General features: G+C 40.4%; 1 protein-coding gene across 12 annotated transcripts in view; it reads right to left on the reverse strand.

Moving 5' to 3' along the window:
- Positions 1-23,272, reverse strand: part of rap1gapb (RAP1 GTPase activating protein b) — a 137,565-nt gene that overhangs the window by 58,923 nt on the left and 55,370 nt on the right. For 11 of the 12 annotated variants that reach the window (XR_007941972.1, XM_051948301.1, XM_051948294.1 and 8 more), the window contains one exon: positions 5,985-6,020. The exons of the other annotated variant lie outside the window; for it this stretch is intronic. Coding sequence is in view for 5 of the 11 variants with exons in the window: in XM_051948294.1 (XP_051804254.1) it covers positions 5,985-6,020 (36 nt within the window). In the remaining 6 variants the exon portion in view is untranslated. Of the gene's footprint in view, positions 1-5,984; positions 6,021-23,272 lie in introns of those variants that run through there. 12 annotated transcript variants of the gene reach the window in all.

Consider the following 23,272-nt stretch of genomic DNA (forward strand, 5'->3'; position numbering starts at 1 on the left):
TGCACACCGGGGCGTGTGCACGTGGCGGCGGTCATCGCACGTGCACGTCGTAGTGGTCATTGCGCTTGTACCTCCCACAGACCTCCAAACACGTTAATGTGACCAAGTGCAGCTTCAGATCTAAAATCTGATTTTGAGTTTAACTGGCACTGAACTATAAAACCATTGATCACTAAAATTCACTTGAATAAATCTAGTTTTAAATTAAATAATTTCTGGTAATATTTGAATCATTTTAAGAAAGAAATTAAAATTTTTGAATCACTTTTGACTGTAACAAAATTCTAAAAGAACAAATTTTTTGTGTGTAAGAGTCCTCCTGAGTGTTCTTAGAATTTGTTCTTACTTTTAAGAACAGGTCAGTTAAGAACACGTTCGTGAATGCCAAAAATCTTCTTAAGAAGGCTCTAAGAACAGATTTGTTTTTAAGAACGCTTCATGAATGAGGCCCAATGTTCCCAAACGCTGCAAAGCAAACTATAAATACAAGAGTTAAACAACTGTACTGTGACAGTGATGCATCGTTTCCTTTATTATCATTCTCCTTTGCTCTCTGTCATCCTACTCATTGAGATGTGCTAATTGATGTGTCTCCTGAACTGAGATGTAATAGAGCTTGATTACATGGAGACGACCTTCTGATAATGTGAAATGGCCACAGCAGCAGGCAACATTACCCTCTCAATAAGTCCAATCGCTTCAATTAATTAGCTGAATATGTCTATGGGGTAATGCAGCGCAACAGGGAGGAATGTACACTCAGTGCTTGTGTAAGATTATAATTAGCACTTTAAAAAATGTCTTCATTGCAGTGTCTTGAAATTGAACATTGCGATCCACAAAAAAACAGAAAAAGATTTGAAACATAGCAATAAGGTGGGCAGAGTTTCAAAAAGACCTTGACAAGAGTGTCTCTTTCTTAGGTTCTATTCTTATCTACCATGGCAGCTGCAGTCGAGCATGTATTTAACTGAACAGGTGCACTGAGTAACAGGCAAACCCCATCTGCTTGAATAACCTCCATCATCACCACCACGCTGCTCTCTGTGCCCTCTGCACTAACTGCAGAAGCAGACCACACTGCAACCGCACCAGGTCATGATTTCCTCTGTGAACTCGCTGGTGACTGGACACACCTGCCCGGTTCACAGCAGAGGTCTCGCGTCTTGTTACGGTGGAGACAAAATAGGACACAGTCGACTCAACAGCAGCAACAGAAAAGGGCGCTTTTTGCCCACGATAAAACCCAGCCGCTCCGGTTCTGTGAAACAATCCAGGAGACCCGACCTGTATTTAATGAGTGTGGTCATCCCAACACTAAATAATACAAAATGGTTTAGAAAGGATTTTGTTCTGATCTCACTGAAAGCCCCCAGAGATTAAAAAAAAAACATTAATCACACTAATTTTATTATGCAAGATATGAATAATAAGATAAGAAGTTTCATAAAGCAACAACTTTGGAGGGGGTTACATTTCAGTGTTAGCTTTTAGCACAACAGCCTGAAGCCAAAGTGAAATTTTGTAGGATTTTCCATCATGACAAGATTTTAATCAGGTTTGCTAGACATGCCTTCACAATCTATCCTATTATTGTGTCAACTCCAAATGCACTGTGTAGCAAATACACAAACAAACCCCTGTAAATAAATCAGCTGTGCTTTTTAATGTATTACTCATCATTCTAACAAGTACCATTTACATTACATATACTGTCCATACACATTATAATGCCTGTATTGAAATTCTAGGCATGGCTTTTTATTTATTACATGAATTATTACGCAGCTTAGAAACTCAAGTTAAATGGGATTTGTGGAAACATGCCTCGAGCTTTTGTTCTGTGATCCCAGTAGGAGCTGTGTCCACATATCTGCAATTAATATATCATCAAAACGTGTGAGTGTGAGAACAAAATGCAAATATTAAATCAGGAACATAAAAGTCTTTACAATTTTGCATTGCCTTACAGTGATGTCTGAGTCTATATGTGGGTGAAATGTTGATCATTTCAAGTAAGAACTGCTATAACCCACATTTTGTGGGATGATGAGATATGGGGAATGAAGCCTCAGAAATGAGATCAGGTCTTGTTGGTTCCAGACGAATGATATAGATCTTTTAGATACAGATCACCTGTGCAATAACCTTCAATCTGTGAAGATGAGCGAGAAAAAGAGGGCAGAAGAGGAAAACATTAACTATGCAGAGCAACAGATGGTCCGACCAAGTGACAATCTGGTCCAGAAGTGGTGCTAATAGACTCATATCAGTAAAAATATGAAATAGATGAAGCCTTGTCAAAAAAAGGAGCATTGCAACCAATCAGCTTCCACAGTGCTACACAAGGTTCATATACCCTGATGAGAGGACAGCAACTCACCTCACGCACCCTGTATGATATGTATAATGGTTGGACAATAAATGTGAAGCCCCAGAATATTTTGGCAGCAACTTTACACCATCTATTGCCAGCTAAGACTGTCCAGGAACAGTTCAATCAGCATTAAAATAAATTCAGTTTGATGTCTGCTCAGCCATCAGCGCTTATTCCAGTTGAACACCTGTGAATGAGCTCGGTAGAGCTGTCCAGGCCGATTCAGGAGGCAATAAGGGCTATAACATAATATTTGTTTTATGTGTGATTTGATACTGTCTAATACAGCAAATGTAAAACGTTTGTCCCCATGACAGACGAGCGATGCCATGACCTCCCAAATAGCCTAAGGTTTGCTCACAGAGCTGTAGTTTGCTACTCTACCCTGTTTGCTTTTTTCTCTCCACACTAAGTCCTATATTAGAATGGAAAGTGGCCATTAACAGCAGTCTGAAGTGACACAGATGACCAATTAGAGGCCTCTTCGTCTCACTCTTTCTCATCTTTCAGTGCTGAGGACCACTTCATTACCACCTAGTTCCTCACATCAGTAAAAGGTTTGCTCAGGCTCAGGGCCTTTGCTGCAGAGTAGATGGCTCCAAGGCAACAGATGCACCTCCAGCTGTGCACATACATAATATAAATATATTACATTGACTAAAAAAGGAGTCCCTTGAGAGGTGTCCCAAACCAGACACACCAATGTAACAAATGTAATGTTCTAGTTTAGGTGGAGTACAATACTGCTGTTGCACTGTATTTGCTCCATCACCATTCTAAAGCTTTCCCTCATTAATGCAACATGAGTAGTTAGGAACCAAAATGTCCACATGCAGACTGACAGTTCTTGCAGAAATGCCATGGCATTTATTCTGGACTTCTTATTGCAGCACAGCAGAAGCTTTAGACTGAGGAAGATAAGCACCACCATTATTGAGAGCAATCAAGTTAATGAGTGTTTAATTGGTAACACTGTGATGTGAGCAGTTTAGTACAGTCAAAAAAGAAGAGCAAACCTTTGTCCTAACGATACAGGGCCACTCAAGTCACATCACCATGAACAGAATGTGTTATGTGCCATGGTGAGATTCAGATTCAGATTCAAGAAACTTTATTTGTCCCCAGGGGGCAATTAAACAGCAGTCAGTGCAACAATGACATAATAAGAAATAGGGATAAATAAATGTACAGATCTAGAGCAAGTGACAATAAGAATAAAATTTAAAAAGAGAGAAATAGGACAAAAAAATGCACCCTAATTACTAACTAGCGCAAATATGGCGTACATAGTGCAAATATGAATGAAAATAGGTGCAATATGGCAATGAGGTAGATACAAGAATATATCACAGTAGATGAAAATTGAGGAGTGCAAACGACGTAGTTCACAGAAGGTCCATGTTAAAGTCCATGTGTGGTGGTGGTGGTGGTGGGTGGGGGGGGGGGTATGGTTCATGAGTTGGGGAGTTGGACCGCCCTGGGTACAAAGGTGGCCCTTCTCCTCTGTGTCCTGCATGCAGGGCAACGAAGCCGTCGACAAGAAGGAAGCTACTCTAATGCAGAAGAGAGCAGTGAGGGTCCACAGATGATCTGGTTTGCCCAGTCCTACATGTTACTGTTCCATACACTGCAGACAGATTCTGATGAGGCAGTCCTGTATTTTTGATGATGATGAGATGATGGAGGATAGTGGGCCTGTGTAAGTGAGCGAATAGTGGTGGGTTTTGTGTGTTTGCCCCCTCACGCACTCATCACACCTTCAGTATCACTTGGCTTGGTTGAAGAAAATTCTGTATGGATGGATCTGAGGCAACGGCACGGGCAAGGATGCCAGGAAGACAGTTTTAATACACACTGTGGTTTGAAAGCTGCTCTCGTAATCTGCTGAGCATGTGTTTGTCTCTCAAACGGTAGCTGTGGGACAAGACTACGTAAACAGGAGGTGGAGAGACCCAATTATAAACTATTTTCTATTAGTGGTCATTACAACGACACTTGAGCTAAATCTACTGGATCTGCAGATAAAGTAACTCCTCAAGAACCAACACACCCAAACAAAGTTGTTAAAATACTAAGTATCTTGTTGATACTCGTACATATTTAATCTAGTGACACTCTGAGACTGACGGAGTACACAATTGGCATAATACTCAGCTGATTACAATCAGAGAGCTTTTGCTGTGCGACAGCAAGCAACTGCATAACCCTGCCCTGAGGCGCCATTAGCATCTGTTATAGACCTGTTTGCAAAGACATCCGAGTATCCTCATAATGAATTTCAGCTGCTGTGTTAGAGTGTATTCTCCTCTGATGAACCTGAACCATCCTCACTCCTACGATTTCCCTTTCCAATATACCCTCACATTATCCTTTCCAGACTCATTATGGACTCCACCTTTGTCTAAGTCTATGGCCATTTTGATTATGATGATGAGCAACATATTCTTTTCGTGTTGCAGGCTGGATGATAGTCTTGTAAACGAAGACAAATCCCTCGAACAAAAGAACACACCATGTTGTTTCATTTCAAAGTACATTCACAGAACACTCAAAAAAAAATGTATTAATATTTTGTCCACTCATACTCAAGGCTGAACGAAAGTGTTTGCAAAAAAAGAGAATTTTGCTAATGTGTTCAAATTATAGCAACCAGTGAAGCAACAACAAACCATGAATACATCTACTAGTATTAAATACAATACTATTGTTAAAATTACAAGGATATATAAAAATTAACATGAGCAGAAATAAATTATTAAACATTTTTTGTGTGAAAGTGGTAATATTGATTGCTCGCGGCCTAAATGGCTGAGAGCTCAGACGCCTCTGCTCTACATGGCCAGCTGGTATTGCACACTTTTCTTGTGCTCCCTGTCTCCCTCCATCTGCTCTTGCCCTCATATTTCAATCCACACACAGTCCCCCTCCACGCTGGGAGACTACCTGCCCAAGTAGAAAACATTACAAGCTCCACCATCTCCATTTCGATCAATACAGATTCCCAGAGCATCAGAGCAGAGGTCCCAGTGAGAAAATATTATATGCACACTTGCAAATTGTATTAGGAGCCAGGAAAAAGTCAAAGTTGAGATAAAAGGCAGGAAGGCTTACGATTCGACTGCTCTAAAAATACAGCCGTTTAAGCTTTTATCTTCTTCTTTAAAATATTACTTTAATAGATCATCCTATTGTCATTTGACAAAGCACATTTTGGCCAAACATTAAACAGACAAGCAAGTCCACCTCTGTGTTCTTTATGCTGAGACAATTGGCAGTAAAATACAAGTATGGTTGCTCCAGCATAGGACAGGAGGGCATGCTGACAGTAAACACGGGTGGAAGAGAAGGACAACCTAATCTTGGCCATGGAATAGTACAGAAGACAGATAGAAACAAAGATATGACATGACACCCACGTCATGTTTCATTCTGTAGTCACATGACTGAAATTACTATGCACTCTAATATTTGGTCCCAACATACTAAAGTCTCTATGGCAAAAGCTTCAGTATTTAGAAATGCATCATTGTGAAGAGGAGTGCTAGGATCAGTGAGGCATGAAAGGAAACTGATGGATACTGTTGTTCTTCAAAAGGAAAAGACTCACCATGAGAGTTTGGTCCTGGAGAAGCTCTTGTCGGCCCTAGAGAGAAACAAAGTGATACTAGATTTTACTTGATTTCAATTCTGTGGTACACTAGAAGCTGTGCAGATAATTTAACACTGAAATTTTACTTATTTTCTATACACTACTCAATCCTGCAGAGGGTGACGAGGGGGCTGAAGTCTATCCCAGCTGACTTAGGGTGAATGGAGGGTACATCCTGGACAGGTCCCCAGTCTAACGCAGAGAGACAGACAACCAAGCACACTCGCATTCACACCTACGGACAATTTAAGATCACCAATTTACCTACACATGTGGCAGTGTGGAAGCAGCTGAAGCACTCAGCAAAAACAGATGCAGGGAGAACATGCAAACTGCACTTAGATGGACCCCAGCTGAGACCTGAACTCAAGACCTTCTAAATGTGAGGCAACGGTGCTAACCACTACATCACTCTGCTGTCCAAAGTAACCATTTTAATTTAGTTTTGATTGACACTAAGCATTGCTTCATTTTCATGAAATAACAGCAGAAAACAAAATGCCCTGCAATGATAATATTTGTACAGTGAAACACAAACAACAAGCTTTGCGCCTTTGCCTTTTTTCCTTAAAATAAAAACTTCGGCAGAATCCTCAGTTTGCCGACGAAATGGTTTCTACAACCTGCTTTGGGGAATGTTTTGGCCATTTGTCAGCAGAACAAAAACAAGCTGTAAACACAACATTGATATATTATCAGGTAATATGATGAATTATTGGGACCGTATTGGTATGCAAGTTTAGCAGACCCTGTCCCTTACAAAAAAACTGTTTTGCTTACTACCAACTACCGAGGCAATAGCATCTCTGTAGCTGCTAAATGGCCCACTATGTTTACTGGCAAGTTGCTATTTTGTCTTATTTGCTAACTTACGGATCACCCAGAAGCACTTAGCAAGCTTATCAGAGCTGTAGCAGGAAACAAGACTGATGGGAGCGATGAGACGTAACCAGTAGAGTTTTAGGTTGTAAAACTAAACAGTGATGCAACAAATGCTGAAACACTCTTGGGGAACTGCAGAGTGGGTGATATATAGTATATAAATACAGAACTGTACTCTGTAGCTGTTACATGGTAAAGTGGACTGATATGAGGCATATGTGTTCATGGGTAAAATCAAATGCGAGCGAAAAAGAGGGGAATATGACATAAACGCTAGCTAGAGAGAACAAAGCAGTGTTTCCTCTGTTGGGGCAGAATCTTTACTCAAAAAGTCAGAATGTTTGTGAGGTTGCTGCTTTTTTGCTTAATTTTTGTCTACATTCAAATTAGGGATGGCTCGATACCACTTTTTCACATCCGATACCGATAGCGATACTGCAGCCTTCAGGATCGGCCGATACCGATCCGATACCGATATGATTCTTTTTGTCATTCTAAAGTTGTTAATAATACATTGATGTAATTGCTTGACGCTGACATCTAAAAACACCACGTTCATTGTACAACACCTGTTCTGGCCCTAAAGAAAGAAGGAAAACATGTGACAACAAGTTATGTGTAACTACTGTGGCTTTATTAAAACTTAAAGCTCACATCGCTTTTACAGCGTTGTAAACACAACAGACCCAGCTGCACCATTCAAATGTTGAAATAAAACTGCAACTTGGTGCACATATTTAAATTAAACTAAATAGTCCCAGTGTATAAACAGAAAAGTCACATTATACCTCAATGGCATTGCAAGGCTGCAATAAATAATTTTATGAATTAACATAAATAATAGCATCTCCACCAGAATAATGCCGGTAGAACCCAGTAAGTCACACATGGCTTCTTAAGACACACAATCAAAACAATAAAATCTAGGCTATACACCTGATTTGCTGCACCAAAACAAAAACAGAAAAACTGTTGACAGCGGGGGGGGGGGGGGGCGGGCGGCGCAAGTTTGCCCCATACCTTTCGCTAGCTGAGCTGCTAAGCTGCTGCCGGCTAAATACTGGAGCTATGTCGAAAATTCATTTCTCCATCACTCACATGTATGAAATGAACATATGAAACAGACCCAGGTTGAAAAAACCGAAGTTCCCTTTAAAAATGCTTCCTGCGACAATCATCATATATGACTGATTGGTAATTTGCATTAATGTGTAAGTAGCGTCTTACTCCAGTTGGTGAAGTGAATTTAATTTCAGTCTAAAACAACACACTGTGCTTGTACTATATACATTCGGCCAGTCAAAGTTTGGACCACCTTCTCATTTAGTTGTTTTCTATTTCATTTTATATGTAGATTGTCACTGGAAGGCATCAAAACTATGATGAACATATTAAATTATGTAGTAAACAAAAATTGTGAATAAGTCAAACATGTTTATATTTGGATTCTTCAGAACAGCCACCCTTGCTTTGATCACTGCTTGCACACTCTTGGCATTCTCTCCATGAGCTTCAATGAGTAGTCAACCTGAAATGTTCACTTACATGTGTACCTTCTCAATATATTTGTGGAATTTTTTGCCTTTTCCATGGGTGGACATCAGTTGTGTCATGCAGAAGTCAGGTTGGTCCACAATAGACCACAGACCTATTTGACAACTGTTAGAATCCATACTATGGCAAGAACCAATCAGCTAAGGTAAAAAGAAACTACAGTCATTATTACCAACGCCCCCTCCGCTCCTGTGCGCTGGCTCATCAATTAATGACAATGCTGTGCTGGAGACACAGCCGGCGCGAATCCTCAATCAGCCGCCTGATAAAGCCCCGGCTCTCCGCACAGCTCCGACGCTGGACGTTACACACCTTCACATGCCTGCCGCTCTCGCCTCACACATGTCGCTCCCCGACTCTGTCTCCCTTTGGATTACCTCATCTGCTCTGCCTTCCTCTCCCATCCCGGAAAACTCCGTCGGCTCATCACCCCTCCTCCGCTCAGCCCCCTCCGTCTGCTCCTGGTCCGCCTGCTTCTCTCCCTCGCCACACTCCCTCAACTCTGCCTCAGTCCTGTCTCCCAACCTCCAGACATTCTGTGAGTCACCCCTCTCCCCTGTTAGTTCAGTTTATTTAGTTGTCACTTCGGCCGTCTGGTCCGCCCTTCGTTTAGTTTAGTTTCCCGTTCAGTTCATTCCCCGTGCTCTCTTATAGAGTGCTTCCCTGTTTTATTTTCTGTTTAATAAATTCTCTATAATTTACCTGCCGTCTGTTGCCTGCTGCTTGGGTTCACCCACTAGTTCATGACTCTGAAGGTCAGTCAGTCCAGAAATTTGCAAAAACTTTGAGTTTGTCTATCAGTAATCAAAAGCCACAAGTTACTGTAAAATAAATGTAGTGGAGCACAATGCCATGTTTCCCTCCAGATTATGTAGCAGAGTTACAAAGTATCAAGACCTGGAAACACTAAATTATAGCTTAGTACAAGTACCTCAAGATTTTACAGAAATGTAGGAAATTGCTGCACTTAATTTTCTATTATAAAATAACTAGAGTTGCTAACTTCTGTTACTGTTGCAACTCATAGATCTGTTGATGGTATATAATGTAACACAGCCAATTTTCCAACTCAGAAATGTGGATTTAGTCCTCAACTGCTCATGAAAGTGCTGGTCATCAATACCAGTAGCATGTCCAAACCACTGAGTGTCAGAACAGAGCTACGTGGTAATAACTAGGCTGTCTTATCTGTGTATCTGTACATGCTTCTGTCTCTACACTGATATTCTTCTGTTTCCTCCAGCTCTATAGTTTAGTAGTCAGTTACTAGCTCTAGCTCTGCCTCTCTACTTGTGTCTGTTTTCATAACATTGTACGAGATTAGAGAAGAGGATGAGATGATGAAAGAAACTGAAACAGTATCAGCACCATGCTTCTAGCATCAAACATGTTATTCCATTAACCTTTTGTAGCACACACTTTTAACACTTTGTTCTGTCATTAAATACAACTACACTTTGTATGTGACTGTAAAAATGTATTTGACATGCAAACACTGACATTCTGTGAGCTGCTGGTGAGGGCTCTGTTCTTGTGCTTGTGTTTGTTGCTGGGTGTTGAGAATGGAAATATTAGTTTGCCAGTCAGTGATACGGTTGGTGATTTTCCTCCTGCTGATACAGGCAACTCGCTGTTTTGGTGGGAACAGTTGGGAGTGAAAAACAGGCCATGACATAAACAACTATACTTCCGTCAACTGTAGAAACACATGATGCTTACTCAAGCAAGGACACAAAGTAGCAAACAAAATGGGCTTAGGTAGTATAGCAATTTAAAACTATAACTAAGTTTAAACTTACTGTGTACAGTATTTCCTCGAATTGTGATCTCGGTCTCTGATAGCCTGAACTGCAGAAGATGATCTACTTGCAAATGAGTAATACACTGCCTGTCCAAAAAAAGTTGCCACTTGGATTTAACAGCAAATAGGTAAGAGCCTTCCATCAGATAATTACTGCAGTGATTAATATGCTTCAGGTGCAGCAACTGATTTAACCCTAGCTGATGCAGGGAGGAGCTTCTTATTTCTTAATCGCCTGTGTAGGAAGACATATTCTGTGGTCGTAGAAAGGATGATAATCTGTTTCAGGAAGGTGAAATTATTGGCCTGCATCAAGCAAAGAAAACAACTAAGGCAATTTCTGAAACTGCTAAAATCCTGTTAAGAACCGTCCAACACATTTTTAAAACCTGGAATGATAGTGGTGAATCGTCATCTTCGGGGAAGAAATGTGGCCAGTCATGTGGTCTGATAAGTTCAGATTTACCCTGTTCCAAACTGATGGGGTCATCACAGTAAGAAGCGAGGTGGATGAAGTGATGCACTCTTCATGACTAGTGCATACTGTACAAGCCTGTGGAGGCAGTGTTCTGATCTGGGGTTACTGCAGCTGGTCAGGTCCAGGTTTAGAAACACTATGTTCCCAAAGTATGAGGTCAGCTGACTACCTAAGTACACTGAAAAAAAAAACAGGTCTTTCCATCAACAGTTTTTCTTCCCTGATTACATGGACATGTTCCAAGATGAAGATACCAGGATTCATCGGGCTCACATTGTCAATGAGTAGGTCAGAGAGCATGAGACATCATTTTCACTCATGGATTGGCCTCCACAGAGTCCAGACCTCAGCCCCATTGAGAATCTTTGGGATGTTCTGGAGAAGACTTTGTGCAGCGGTCCGACTCGCCGATCATCAATATAAGATCTTGGTCAAAAATGAATGCAACTCTGGACAGAAATAAATGCAGTGACATTGCATAAGCTTATCGAAACGATGCCACGGCGAATGTGTGTCGTTCTCAGTGCAAAAGGCAGTCCAATGAAATATTAGAGTGTGTGACTTTATTTTTATTTTTTGGATGGGCAGTATATTTTTGAAGCAGGCTTGTATTCGTGACCTTTACTTTTAATTTCCCTTTTATTCAAGTATAACTTCACACATTTAAGGAATTAGCATAACAGCTTGCATTTCCCAGAGCAACCTCTTCATCTATCAATAAGCAGAGCATCGCCGTAGTGACAACTGTCGACCATCTGCACTCATGGTATCACAGCTTTACAGAAACCCTTCATTTCAAGGCTTTTATTGTGAAACATTTACAGCCATACTATATAAACAGCAACTGCCTGTATTCAGGGAACAGCTTTTATTCTGTTTGTGTCAGAGGGCCAGCTAATAACTGACCCCTGGATTTATTTCAGAAAACATGGTACATCTCAATTATTTTCAAAAACCATTAGAGAAATGATTTCAATATGACTTCAGGTCAGGTCATTTACCTCCAATTAGAACATCAGATTTTTACTGTAATTCATTAAAAAACTACATTTTGTTGTATTTCTAACTACAGTCTTTTGATAAGTTATCACATAAATTTTCCTGACAGCTGAAAGACTAAAACTTATACTTACAATCCCAGCATGCACCTTATGCTATCAGAACCAAACAGCCAAGAAAATTAGCCCATTCAGGCAGGAAGCTCAATGAATTATGTTAAATGATGAGAAATTGATACAAGATGCAGCAAAGTGTATTTATCAAGGTAGTGTCTACAGATACGGACCCGTACCCGTAGCCTGCGGCCTACGGATACGGCACTTTCCCTTAACATAAATATTAATGAGCCGGACATAAATATTAATGAGCCGGCTGATGAACGCGCTTCGTGATTGGCTGGTAATCCGACGGACATAAATATTAATGAGCCAGCGACACTGATGAAGGCGCTTCCGTGATTCGAGGTGAATCTGCGGAATGAATGGCGGAACTAACAGCCAGCAAACTATAAGTATTTTTTTACCTTCAAAAGTAGTGACAGACTATTACATATTAACAACCTAAACAAAACCCTGACGTATTTTCTGCGTCTGTCAACACAGACCCTGTCACAGTCACTTTAATGTTAGCGGACTCTGTTGAATGGCTAATTTACATCACCACAAACAAATCTCACAATATCACAGTAAATCGAGTTTGTGGTTTTTTTTTTAAATTCATGCCGAATTAAAGAGCTGCTCCTCACCATTCACGAGTGTTTGTTTCATATTCGACATCCTTAACTTTATCTTGTAAATTAGCGTCCGAAATTAAATGGGAACATTTGCAATGGAGTTCGTCAGCCGCTTCCACCACTGAACGCGGTAAACTAATTAATAGGAACTGGACTTCAAACAATTTAGACACGGCGTCTAAAAGCGTAAAAACTACATTTTCTAAAGTGTGAGAGGAGACAGTGTATTTTAGTTAAATTATACAATGTTCGCCGTCAAAGTCATTCATATAAACTGCCTGTAATGTGCAGCAAATAGTAGTTAACCATCGCCAGCTCTTCAGTGACCTTAACACGTCCGTACCTCTAGTACAGATGCTACGGGTACGGGTCCGTACCTCTAGCATCAACCATTTATCAAACATTACTAGTCAGCCCAAGATTGTCAAGAGCACTTATCCTATTAAACTGTCCTACTTTGGTCCTCCTCCTCTGCTTTGACTTGATAAATAAAGGCTGTTGTGGTTGCTAAGTTGCTAAGTTTAATCTTCTAAAATGTAGAACAGTAACAAGCTATATTCTCAGCAGTGATTGACTTGAGTCAACATTCTACTTGTTTTCTGGCAGTCTACTCATATACCAAGTAGTTTATGCAGTATGTGCATATACAGAGATGGCAGTGAATCAGAATTTCATGCGCTAATTAAATTTTCTAGCAGCCATCAAACTTTTGGAACAAAACTGAATGCAGCTTTCGTAAAAGCAAACCCCTCAGGGGAGAAGAAAGTGTTTGGCTGGTTTCTAAAAAGAACACAGCTTGGCATCATCCTGATAATACAAGCAACATAGTTTTAAATCCTCTCAAAACCATGTGAATACATGACGAGAGAGGTCAACACGGTAAACCTCCATATGATACATAGACTGGATTATAACAGCATTCACACAAAAGCAGGAGTTGTCATGGAGGGAATAAGAATCAAAGAGACAGCAAATCAAATGTGCTCATGTGTCATTACTTTCTCCATCAGTCTTCTGGGTATGCCTGGATGATGCTGTGAAGAATATTAACGCAAAAGTGACCTATGTCCGAATGATAGAAGGCTGACACTTTAAGATATCGATGTAGTCAGCAGTGCTATGTATTTCATGTCTGAAGGGGGTTATGAGTGATGGGATTCTACATGAATGCACTGTTTTCTGACAAATTTGAACAGTTTTGTCCTGGCTGTTTCACACGAGATGTCTGTCTCACTGCAGTTAAATCACTGGTGTTTGTGGTTTTCAGTGCTTTTCTCAGTGGTTTAAGGCAAGCAGAGTTCATGTTGGAGAAAGCTAAGGCACGTAGCCTATTTACATAACAATTGCTACTCACTTAACCCTATGATCTCTTTCCAGAGCAGTTTCAGTACCTTTGCTTTTAAGCTCTTATTTTGGTCATTGGGAGGGCAAGTCATACTAGTACAGGCTGTGTATCTTGTTTTAGTAGTTTTTTGTTTTGTTCAGAATGTCTATATACATATAAAGGACATCCTTGATAACTGGTATATTTTTACATGTATCTCACTGTAAATGCTGACAGTAGAGATATCTTATGTGCGTGTGAAATTGTCTGTAATCAGACAAAACCAAATTGTGCATGGTGTAGAAATGAAAAAGAAAAATATGTGTTTAGCGCCTAGCACAGAGGGATGTCATCATTCCATTCGCCTAAGTCTTCACATACAGCGGCCTATTTGCAGAGGCGGCAAACCAGGCAAATGTTTGCATTGCATAGATATTAATACATCAGTATATTGTCATGTGTATGCAATGACGAGTTCATAAGTAATTCAAACAAGAGTAATCATTGTGGAAATGGGCATTTCAGTTGTACGTATAATTCAATATGAGGATGCGAGGTAAGTTCAAATCTATGTTCTCATAAACACTTTGTAGCACAGACAAGCAACTAGCAAAATATGCAACAGTCAAGTCCTGCAGTTTGACTTCACTACAATAAAAAGTTCGAGAGCAATTCAACTCAGAAAAAGGGATGTGAACTTAGATAGAAAGTGAGTCTAGCTCTCAGGGCTAGAAGTCAGATCTCTGATATTAACTGGGTTTAAAGTATTTTCTAATCTGATAGTTGGATGTCTTAATAAATAGTTGATTAATTGTTAACACAATTGAGGTGAAGTAATTTTTCTACTGTATATCCTACTAATGCAATTTTTAAGACTAACAACATGTGCAGCAAAATTGTGGTAGGTAGAACTAAACCCACTGGGTCATGGAATCCTTGACTGGGTTAACTTTGGTTAATATACAAGCCATTGGAAATCAACAATCACCACAGAACTCTCTGTCATAGTGGCCCTGTGCTAGGTAAACCCCTACAATGCTCTCTGCGTGACAACATGAACTGTCCATAGTCCAAGTGATTGTATTCTCGAATCGCTACAGTATTTAGCACAAATGAACTGCAGTCTTCAGTCTCATTAAACTGTAATAACTGAACCAAGTTCTGCAGCTGATGTAGAAAACATTTTCTGGCATGCATGGTCTTAATTAAGGGTTAAACAGTAACATCCAGAGTCAACACAAACAAATAGCCTGAGCCCAAATGCACTCTGGGGAAAAATATGAAGATAGTTAGCCTTCTGGTGCTCGTCATAAAATGCGCTATCAATTAAATACAATATACATTTCTACAGCTTTAATTTAATGAATTCACCAATACAGCCATTCTATTTTTGGATTACTCATCTAAAGCATTAGCTTTGCCTTGCCATCTTCCAATCCCATCCAGCTGATGTTGCATTTGGTATGTCTGCATATAGTTCACAATTAATACCCTGTTTAGAAATGAAGGGTTTCGATCCACTGAGATGCAAGAGAACTTGTAATTACAGGAATGAATATGTTTATATTAACTATGTCATGCAGTAACAGGGCAAACAGAAGCAGATGAAAATCTGGCTTCATAATAAAACATAAGAAAATATGTTGAAGAAATTTGTAATCAAGACTGAATTCCAATCCATGCCTGGTGCAGACAAAAGTCTTTCACCTCCTACAGTTGAGGTAAATAGAGGCCACAGACGTCACTGAGGAAATATGCTACTTCATGTCACCAATCGGGGCTGCACAGTGTTATAGTGGTTAGCACTTTTGCCTTGCAGCAAGAAGATCCCCGGTTCAAATCCCGGCCTGGGCCTGGAATCTTTCTGCATGGAGTTTGCATGTTCTCCCTGTGCATGCGTGGGTTTTCTCTGGGTATTCCGGCTTCCTCCCACAGTCCAAAAATATGCTGAGGTTAATTGATTGCTCTGGATTGCCCGTAGGTGTGAGTGTGAGTGTGATTGTTTGTCTGTATATGTAGCCCTGCAACAGACTGGCGACCTGTCCAGGGTGTCCCCTGCCTTTGCCTGAGTCAGCTGGGATAGACTCCAGCACCCCGCAACTCTGGTGAGGATAAAGCGGTGTATAGAGAACGGATGGATGGATGTCACCAATCTTGATTTAGCAATGTGAATCAATTCATTTGTGTTCTCTGTGAGAATTTAACTCTATCAAACCCCAAAATGTTTTTGTGACTTGAATGTTACTTATATAGTCAGGAATTTTCAACATTAATGTTCAAGAAATGCTCAAATTTTGAAGCCAGGTTTTCAGTGTGTTAAAGCTGGAAGATAAAATCTCTCCATTGGATGAAGCAGGATTGTGAAAATCATAAATATTCCTTCCTGCATTACAGTTGAAACGCAGCCAAAATGCATGAACAAAAGATGCACTGGCTGCACAGTTAAAGCATCCTCCTCTCAAACAACATCATCAGGTAGGTATAATACCTGCAAGGGAAGTGTAACAGAGCAGTGGGATATGCACACAATCCTATAATCTTTCTCTTGGCTGAGCAGTTGCCACTTGTCTTCAGGCTGAAAGCTGACTTTACTCACCAGCAGGAAACCAGCCAGCTGTAATTTTAAGGCTGTGAACACACGAGCATCATCGACAAGCTTTTCTGAATCTTCAGTTTAGTATCACAACATCAAATTTAGCAAAGTCACTCACCTGTTTGTGTATTGGTTAACCATTAGTGGGAGGTTTAGTGAATCGGTAATTAAGACAGCTCAACAAACACACTGTAATCGATAATCTATTGTTTTCAAATAATCTTTCCCACCTGCTTTGAATTTGCAAACCACAAAAGCAGTGGTTGTCAAACAGGCGATTAGCACATCAGACCATAAAATTGATGCTCAAATAGCACACAATTTCAAGTTGTTATGAACTCAGTCATTCATTTTTGTTTGTGGCAATTTACAAGCATTTTGTACAAACAGCCATGTTATTATGTACTAACAGCAATTACCACTAAACTGTACGTGGAAATTGGGCTGCCACAAAATGATTTCTTCAAGGACAGGTCCTAAAACAAATGTAAAATGGTAATGTGAGGGTCGAAGTCTCAGTATCTATTTCAGTCTGAGAATCCTTTCCTTCTTGTTCAGTAAGCATTAATTTCCCCAGAGAGAATCATGTTTTTTTTTGTAGCAACAAGCCTTTAACAACAGAGGCAAATTTTCTTGACAACTGCAAACAAATCAATTCTGTAAGACACATTGGAATAAAACAAAAAAGAAAAGCAAATTCCTATTCTTGAACCAAACAATTCATCTTAGACAGCTGGCCGCTGATCATAAGGAAATCTAATTTAGATATTATAGGAGCAAGGTATGAGATTAGAGGGTTGTCAGATTGGATTATAGACGATCTGAAGAATTTGGGGCATGGTAAACAAATATGGAACATCTACAGTATATCTGTTTGTTTAACAGGACAGACTAAAAAAAAATCACTAATTTAGTAATTGCCTCATAATATTACAACTCTTATTTCAAGCTACAGATTTTGACATCTGAAATCAAACGTTAAAGATATCTGAGTGCAGGGTTCTAATCTGATACCACTGAAACCATTTTCATGCAGGGTTACATGAAGAGAGAGGTTACTACCCCAAATAACTTGAGTTGACAACGACTAAACTGCAAATGGTGATGTAAATGATCACCAACCAAAAGTGGTTCAAGGAAGGTATATCTATTACCTACACGAATGTTCAAAAGTTTACTGTCACTTAAAAATGTGAGTATTTTTGAAAGAAAAACTGTTTTTTCAATGAAGATATAATTAAATTAATCAGAAACACAATCTTGACATTGTTAATGTGCTAAATGACTATTCTAGCTGGAAACGGCTGATTTTTAATATCTCCATAGGGGTACAGAGGAACATTTCCAGCAACCATCACTCCTGTGTTCTAATGCTACATTGTGTTAGCTAATGTGTTGAAAGGCTAATTGGTTATTAGAAAACCTTTGTGCAATTATGTCAGCATAAAAGTGTAAGTTTTCATGGAAAACATCAAAATTGTCTGAGTGACCCCAACCTTTTGAATGGTAGTGTCTAGTCTATTATCTATATTATAGTAGTATATCTGCATTACTGCAGCACAAATTCCTGAAAAGCCTGATGTCGGCAGTGATAGAAAGGTGTATGAACCTACAATGCAGCTCAGAGTGCCCATGCTGATACCTGTCCACTACCACAAGCTCCAACAATGGGGACAATGTAGCAGCTGGACCACAGAGCAATAAAAGAAGGTGGCCTGGTCTGATGAATCATGTTTTCCTTTTACATGGTGTGAACAGCTTGTTGTTTATCTGGGGAAGAGATGGCAGCAGGATGCACTATGGGAAGAAGGCAAGTAGGTGGAGGCAGTGTAATGCTCCTGGCAATGTTTATCCAGGGAATCTTGGGTCCTGGCATTCATGTGAAGGTTTCTTTGGCACAAAGCAGGAGATTACCTCCACATTGCTGCAGACCATATTCACCTCTTCATGACAATGGCCCATTCAGCATGATTTTGCTCCCTGCCACACTGCAGACATTATTCAGGAATGGTTTGGTGAACATGACATAGACACAACAAGGTGTCCCCAGACCTCAATCTGGTCAAGTATCTGTGGGATGTGCTGAAAAAACAAGTCTGATCCATGGAGGTCCCACCTCACAGCACACCTTCAGAGGTCTTGGGGAGTCCAGGCCTCGATGAGTCTGAGCTGTTTTTGTGGCACAGGAGGGGACTGTCCCTCAAAGATTTTGTTGGCACGAGGGAATCCATGCATGACATAGGAGTAGAATTCTTAAGAAGCAAACAGTACTGATGGAAAAAAAGAAAAAAATAGTCAAGTCACTTGGAATTTCTGTTGCAGTTTAAGAATTCCCCATCAAATTAAGGACTCCTGGCAGGACAAAAAAAAAAAAAAGAAGATTGCAGTTAGCACAGTCTCAAGGGCTCTTGTTGCCCCTTAATTATAAGCTCATGTGTGTATCAGTGATGTGTATTCCACAAGGCTTTTCATGAGAAAAAGGCACTTCTAATTCACCACAGTCACCTACATCTGACATCTCATAGCTCATAATGGTTCATCATTGTCCAATGCCAACTCAAGACTACATTTATTGGTGAGGAGAAACTGAAAATCCTCAAATGGTTCAACCGTTCAAACATCCATCCATTATCTCTACACCGGCTTAATCCTCATAAGGGTTGCAGGGGGCTGGAGTTAATCCAGCTGACTCAGGGAGAAGACAGGGAACACCTTGGACAGGTCACCAGTCTATCACAGGCTACACATAGAGACAAACAATCACACTTGCATTCACACCTACGGACAATTTAGAGTTATCAATTAATCTCTGCATGTTTTTAGACCGTGGGAGGAAGCCGGGGTACCCGGAGAAAACCCACGCATGCACTGGCCCAGGCTGGAACGCGAACCGGAAATCTTCTAGCAGCAAAGCAGCGGTGCTAACCACCGAGCCTTTCATTCAAACATCCATCCATCCATCCATTCTCTATACACCGCTGAATCCTCATTAGGTCGCAGGGGGCTGGAGTCTATCCCAGCTGACTTAGGGTGAAGGCAGGAGACACCCTGGACAGGTCACCAGTCTATTGCAAGGCTACATAAAAAGACAATCACACTTGCATTCACACCGACGGACAATTTAGAGTTATCAATTAACATGAGTGTGTTTTTGGATTTTGGGACAAAGTTGGAGTACCCGGAGGAAACCCACACATGCACAGGTCCAAGCCAGGATGTGAATCAGGGACCTTCTAGCTACAAGATAACAGTGCTAACCACCAAACCCTCTATTCAAACATTTACATATTTACACAATAACAGTTACATGTACACAAACAGTACATCTGAGCGTTGTGACAAGAAAATACCACTCTCTAGTAGGTTTATGCAAATATTCAGAAAAATACAGAGTCGAGTGTGTTTGAGTGCAGTTTTCAGAATACAACTACATTTTTATTTATACTATTCCTTAAATCTTACTTCAAATCAAAGTGATTGTTGCTGTTCTCAAAATCTTGTGTCTGTTGTGTGTGTGTTATACAAATACTTGTCTGTCTGTGCACTCAGGCCAGCTTTCAACATGACTAGTTCTACAGTTGTCAAATTGACCCTCAAGAATGTTTTCTAGGCAGACTTGGCAGAGCTCATGAGCAGAAAAACACAATAGTAACAGTAATTTCACTGCCTCATGAATGCTAATGCTCTGTGTGGCTGAGCAGCTCATTGCTCATAAACCAGAGAACAAATATCTCAGAGATTCACATTCTGACTGGTAGAAAAGCATCAGTCACATACAAAAAACACTGTCGCTGTGCAAGCACCAAGTTGAGGCCATTTCCTCTTTTCACTATCTTTTCACTTATGCTGATGAGGTATTTAAGCTATTCAGTGTCACCAAAGTGAAGATGCATCAAACCACTGAATCCTTCAAAAAAGCTGAATATTACCAACATTTAATGATGTGCCATTATGACAAATGATCAGTGCTTTGTTTCCAATGTGTTTGTTTTCCTCCAAGAAAAAAAGGCACATTTTAATGAAAAATCTTCTCATGTCTTCATCATTTTTAGATAACTTTGTTTATTGCCAATGGACTCTGAGTGCACTGCTGTAATTCACTATAATACATTTAGGACACTGTTAAGTTGGCTGCACTGTCTGATCTGCAACGCCAATGCAATCTTAAAAAATAAAAAATAATTTAAAAAAAAAACCCACACATGCTGTAATAGGTCCCTGTGACCGAGACATCAACCGTCATCCTGATGAGATAATCACATGCACACTAGCAATCTATTTAACCACTCCCTCCCTCTGTGGCTTAATAAACCGATCTTATTATTTCAGCATCTCTGCAGCTTCTCACTATTAACGGTTAAAGCTGTAAATTAGGAGGACACAGTACTGACACTCAATCATCTTGTTATCTCACTCTGCAGTTGTTGAGCAAGTGCAGCACATCTCCCAGAGCTCCCAACTCTCTCTCGCTACTCCGGGGTAAGCAGCATGATGCAACAGGTACACCACTGTATCATGGTTTCATTGCAGTACATAGGACTGGCAAAACCCCAAATCGACTGACATTCAGACAAATTCATGCTCTGTTATCTTACCCTCCATAAGCTCCAAATGTGAAACTCCTTTTCCTCTGTGGCATCCTGCTGCACAGCTGATGAGACTTCCCAGGGGTGTGCAGGATATGAGTTTACAGCACAGGACTACAGTGGGACAGTCATACCGCTTCGTTTTTCTACTTCTGTTTGTTTCTCTATGTGTCTCTCCTCCCTCTCAACACCTCTAACTCTTTCTTTTCTCTCCTCCCTCCTTGTCTCAACCCTCATCAAGTGTGTGTGTTTTTGTCTGAGAGTATTTTATGTGTGTACACATCCCTGCCCTCCCTCCTCTCTGCTCTCTGACTAAGTAGCTCCTATTTCTGCCAGATTAAGAGAAAGGTGCATTCGGTTGTCTTGTTGTACGGTTGTCCTGGAAACAAATAGGATGATTTCTTGGACTCAGTCTGACTGTTTTCTTTCTCATTTCCTCCATTAAGAAAGCAAATATACGTACATTTCCTACCAATGTCCCACAAAGGCATCTTTCCTCCTGCTGCTCACCTCACAAGCACTCTTTGCCCATGAATGATTGTTCATGGGGACAGATATAATGTAGATAAAAAGACATTTCTAGGTTAGAGAGACACTAGACGTAATTTTTGCTGTAGAACTTTGTAGACGACTGTATTTCAGCTGCAACGGATGACTATATTCTTTATAGATTACCTGCCAATTACTTCCATGATGACAAATCAAGATTTGATGGAAGCAAGTCTTGCCATATTAAGGCAAGGCAATTTGTGATCAGATTTCTTGATGAAGACAGAATAGGTCTTATTTTACTACTAAAATCAATATAACTGAACTTAGTCTGATTGAATAAATCAGAAAGAGAAATGATTCTGACATCAGGGTGTGTGGAAAATGATATCTTTGTCAATCTGCTGGCAGAGCACATGTCTGCTTAGAGTCAAACAAGAGACGTACATCTTGTCTGATATCTCTTCCTTCTTGTCTCCTCTCATTTTCTTTCCCCTCAAATTCACCTCTCTTTCTGTCTCTCTGTCCACCCCTCTTCCTTCTTTCTTGTCCTCCTTCTGCCTCTGGCTGCCTTCTCCATTGGCTGTCTTATATACTGTGTATCTGAGTGATTTTTTGACAGTGATAGGACTATGTGCCCTGCCCTGGTCTGTCAGGTTCAAGTGCATTGATTGTCCTCTTGTCCCCTCCTCATGCATCAGACCTAATGTCGGGGTGTCCAATGGCCCCCTAGTCAACCTTTTGTGATTCTATTAGGTTGACTGGACTCTGGCCAGATGTGGGCTATAAATCAAATCAAAAGCTTAGAGGAGAGGACAAAGGAATGTGCCATGTTTATCCACAGTGTCCCTAGCAAGGTCCTTTAGCTCCATTATTGACTGATATTGATACTGACAGTTCTGGACTTAAAGCGTGTCATCTGACTATTCTGCTGGTCATTAAAAATGGTCCATCATGCGTTGTAAAAATGAACATAAACTGCTGATTTTTAGGACAGTTTTGGATCAAAAAATGTATTGAAGGAAAGCATGGCTGCATTGTATAGAAACTTACAACGGAGGAATATATCTGATAGATCTGGGTCATGATCTCAGGGCTACTGTCAAAGATATTTGACTCTGAATGCAGTAGCTGGTCAGAATCTCTTTTAAGCAGAGGTGGTTCAGTCTCTTCTGGTTGCATTCTTTAAAATGGGAGCCTTAGCATAAGTCACCAATTACATAAAAACATTAGCTGTTTTTTGGCTTGTATTTGATCTGAAAGTGTTTTATCATCCAAAAGTAAAAATTTGCTTTCTCAAGAGCGTTTATAAAGTGAAGTGGTCAAAAACGGCTGTTACTCTTCTACAGTCAGCCTTCCCTGGTTTTCCTGCTGATGAGGACATTGACATGTCATGTCTCTAACAGAATAATTCACCTGAGCCAGACTTCTGCTGACGAACTTGTTATTGTCGCTACTGTAATGTAGTTTCAAGAGCTCTTTTCACTAATGCTTTTCCCTTGTGTCCCTCAAAAGATGTCCTTCGTGAGGATGTGGGAACAGGAAAAAAAAAGCTATTTACCCAGAGTGATATGTGTGAGGCAGGTGAAAGGGAAAGGGCAGTTTGATGTAATTAGTCTATGTCTGCAGGTTTCATTCTGGAGACAAGGCAGGAGGCAGGTCAGCCTTGACTTTGAGGACTTGACTGGTGAAGGGAGGAGGAGGATCGTAATGAGAGGCTGCCCTCTATGTGATGGGGTTCAGTCCATCCTGAAACACCACTGTCACAGTGGTAGATAAATACTTAACTATCAAATCACCTCTGCAG

This window comes from Acanthochromis polyacanthus, chromosome 5, assembly GCF_021347895.1.
Source record: "Acanthochromis polyacanthus isolate Apoly-LR-REF ecotype Palm Island chromosome 5, KAUST_Apoly_ChrSc, whole genome shotgun sequence".
NCBI classification, from domain to species: domain Eukaryota; kingdom Metazoa; phylum Chordata; class Actinopteri; family Pomacentridae; genus Acanthochromis; species Acanthochromis polyacanthus.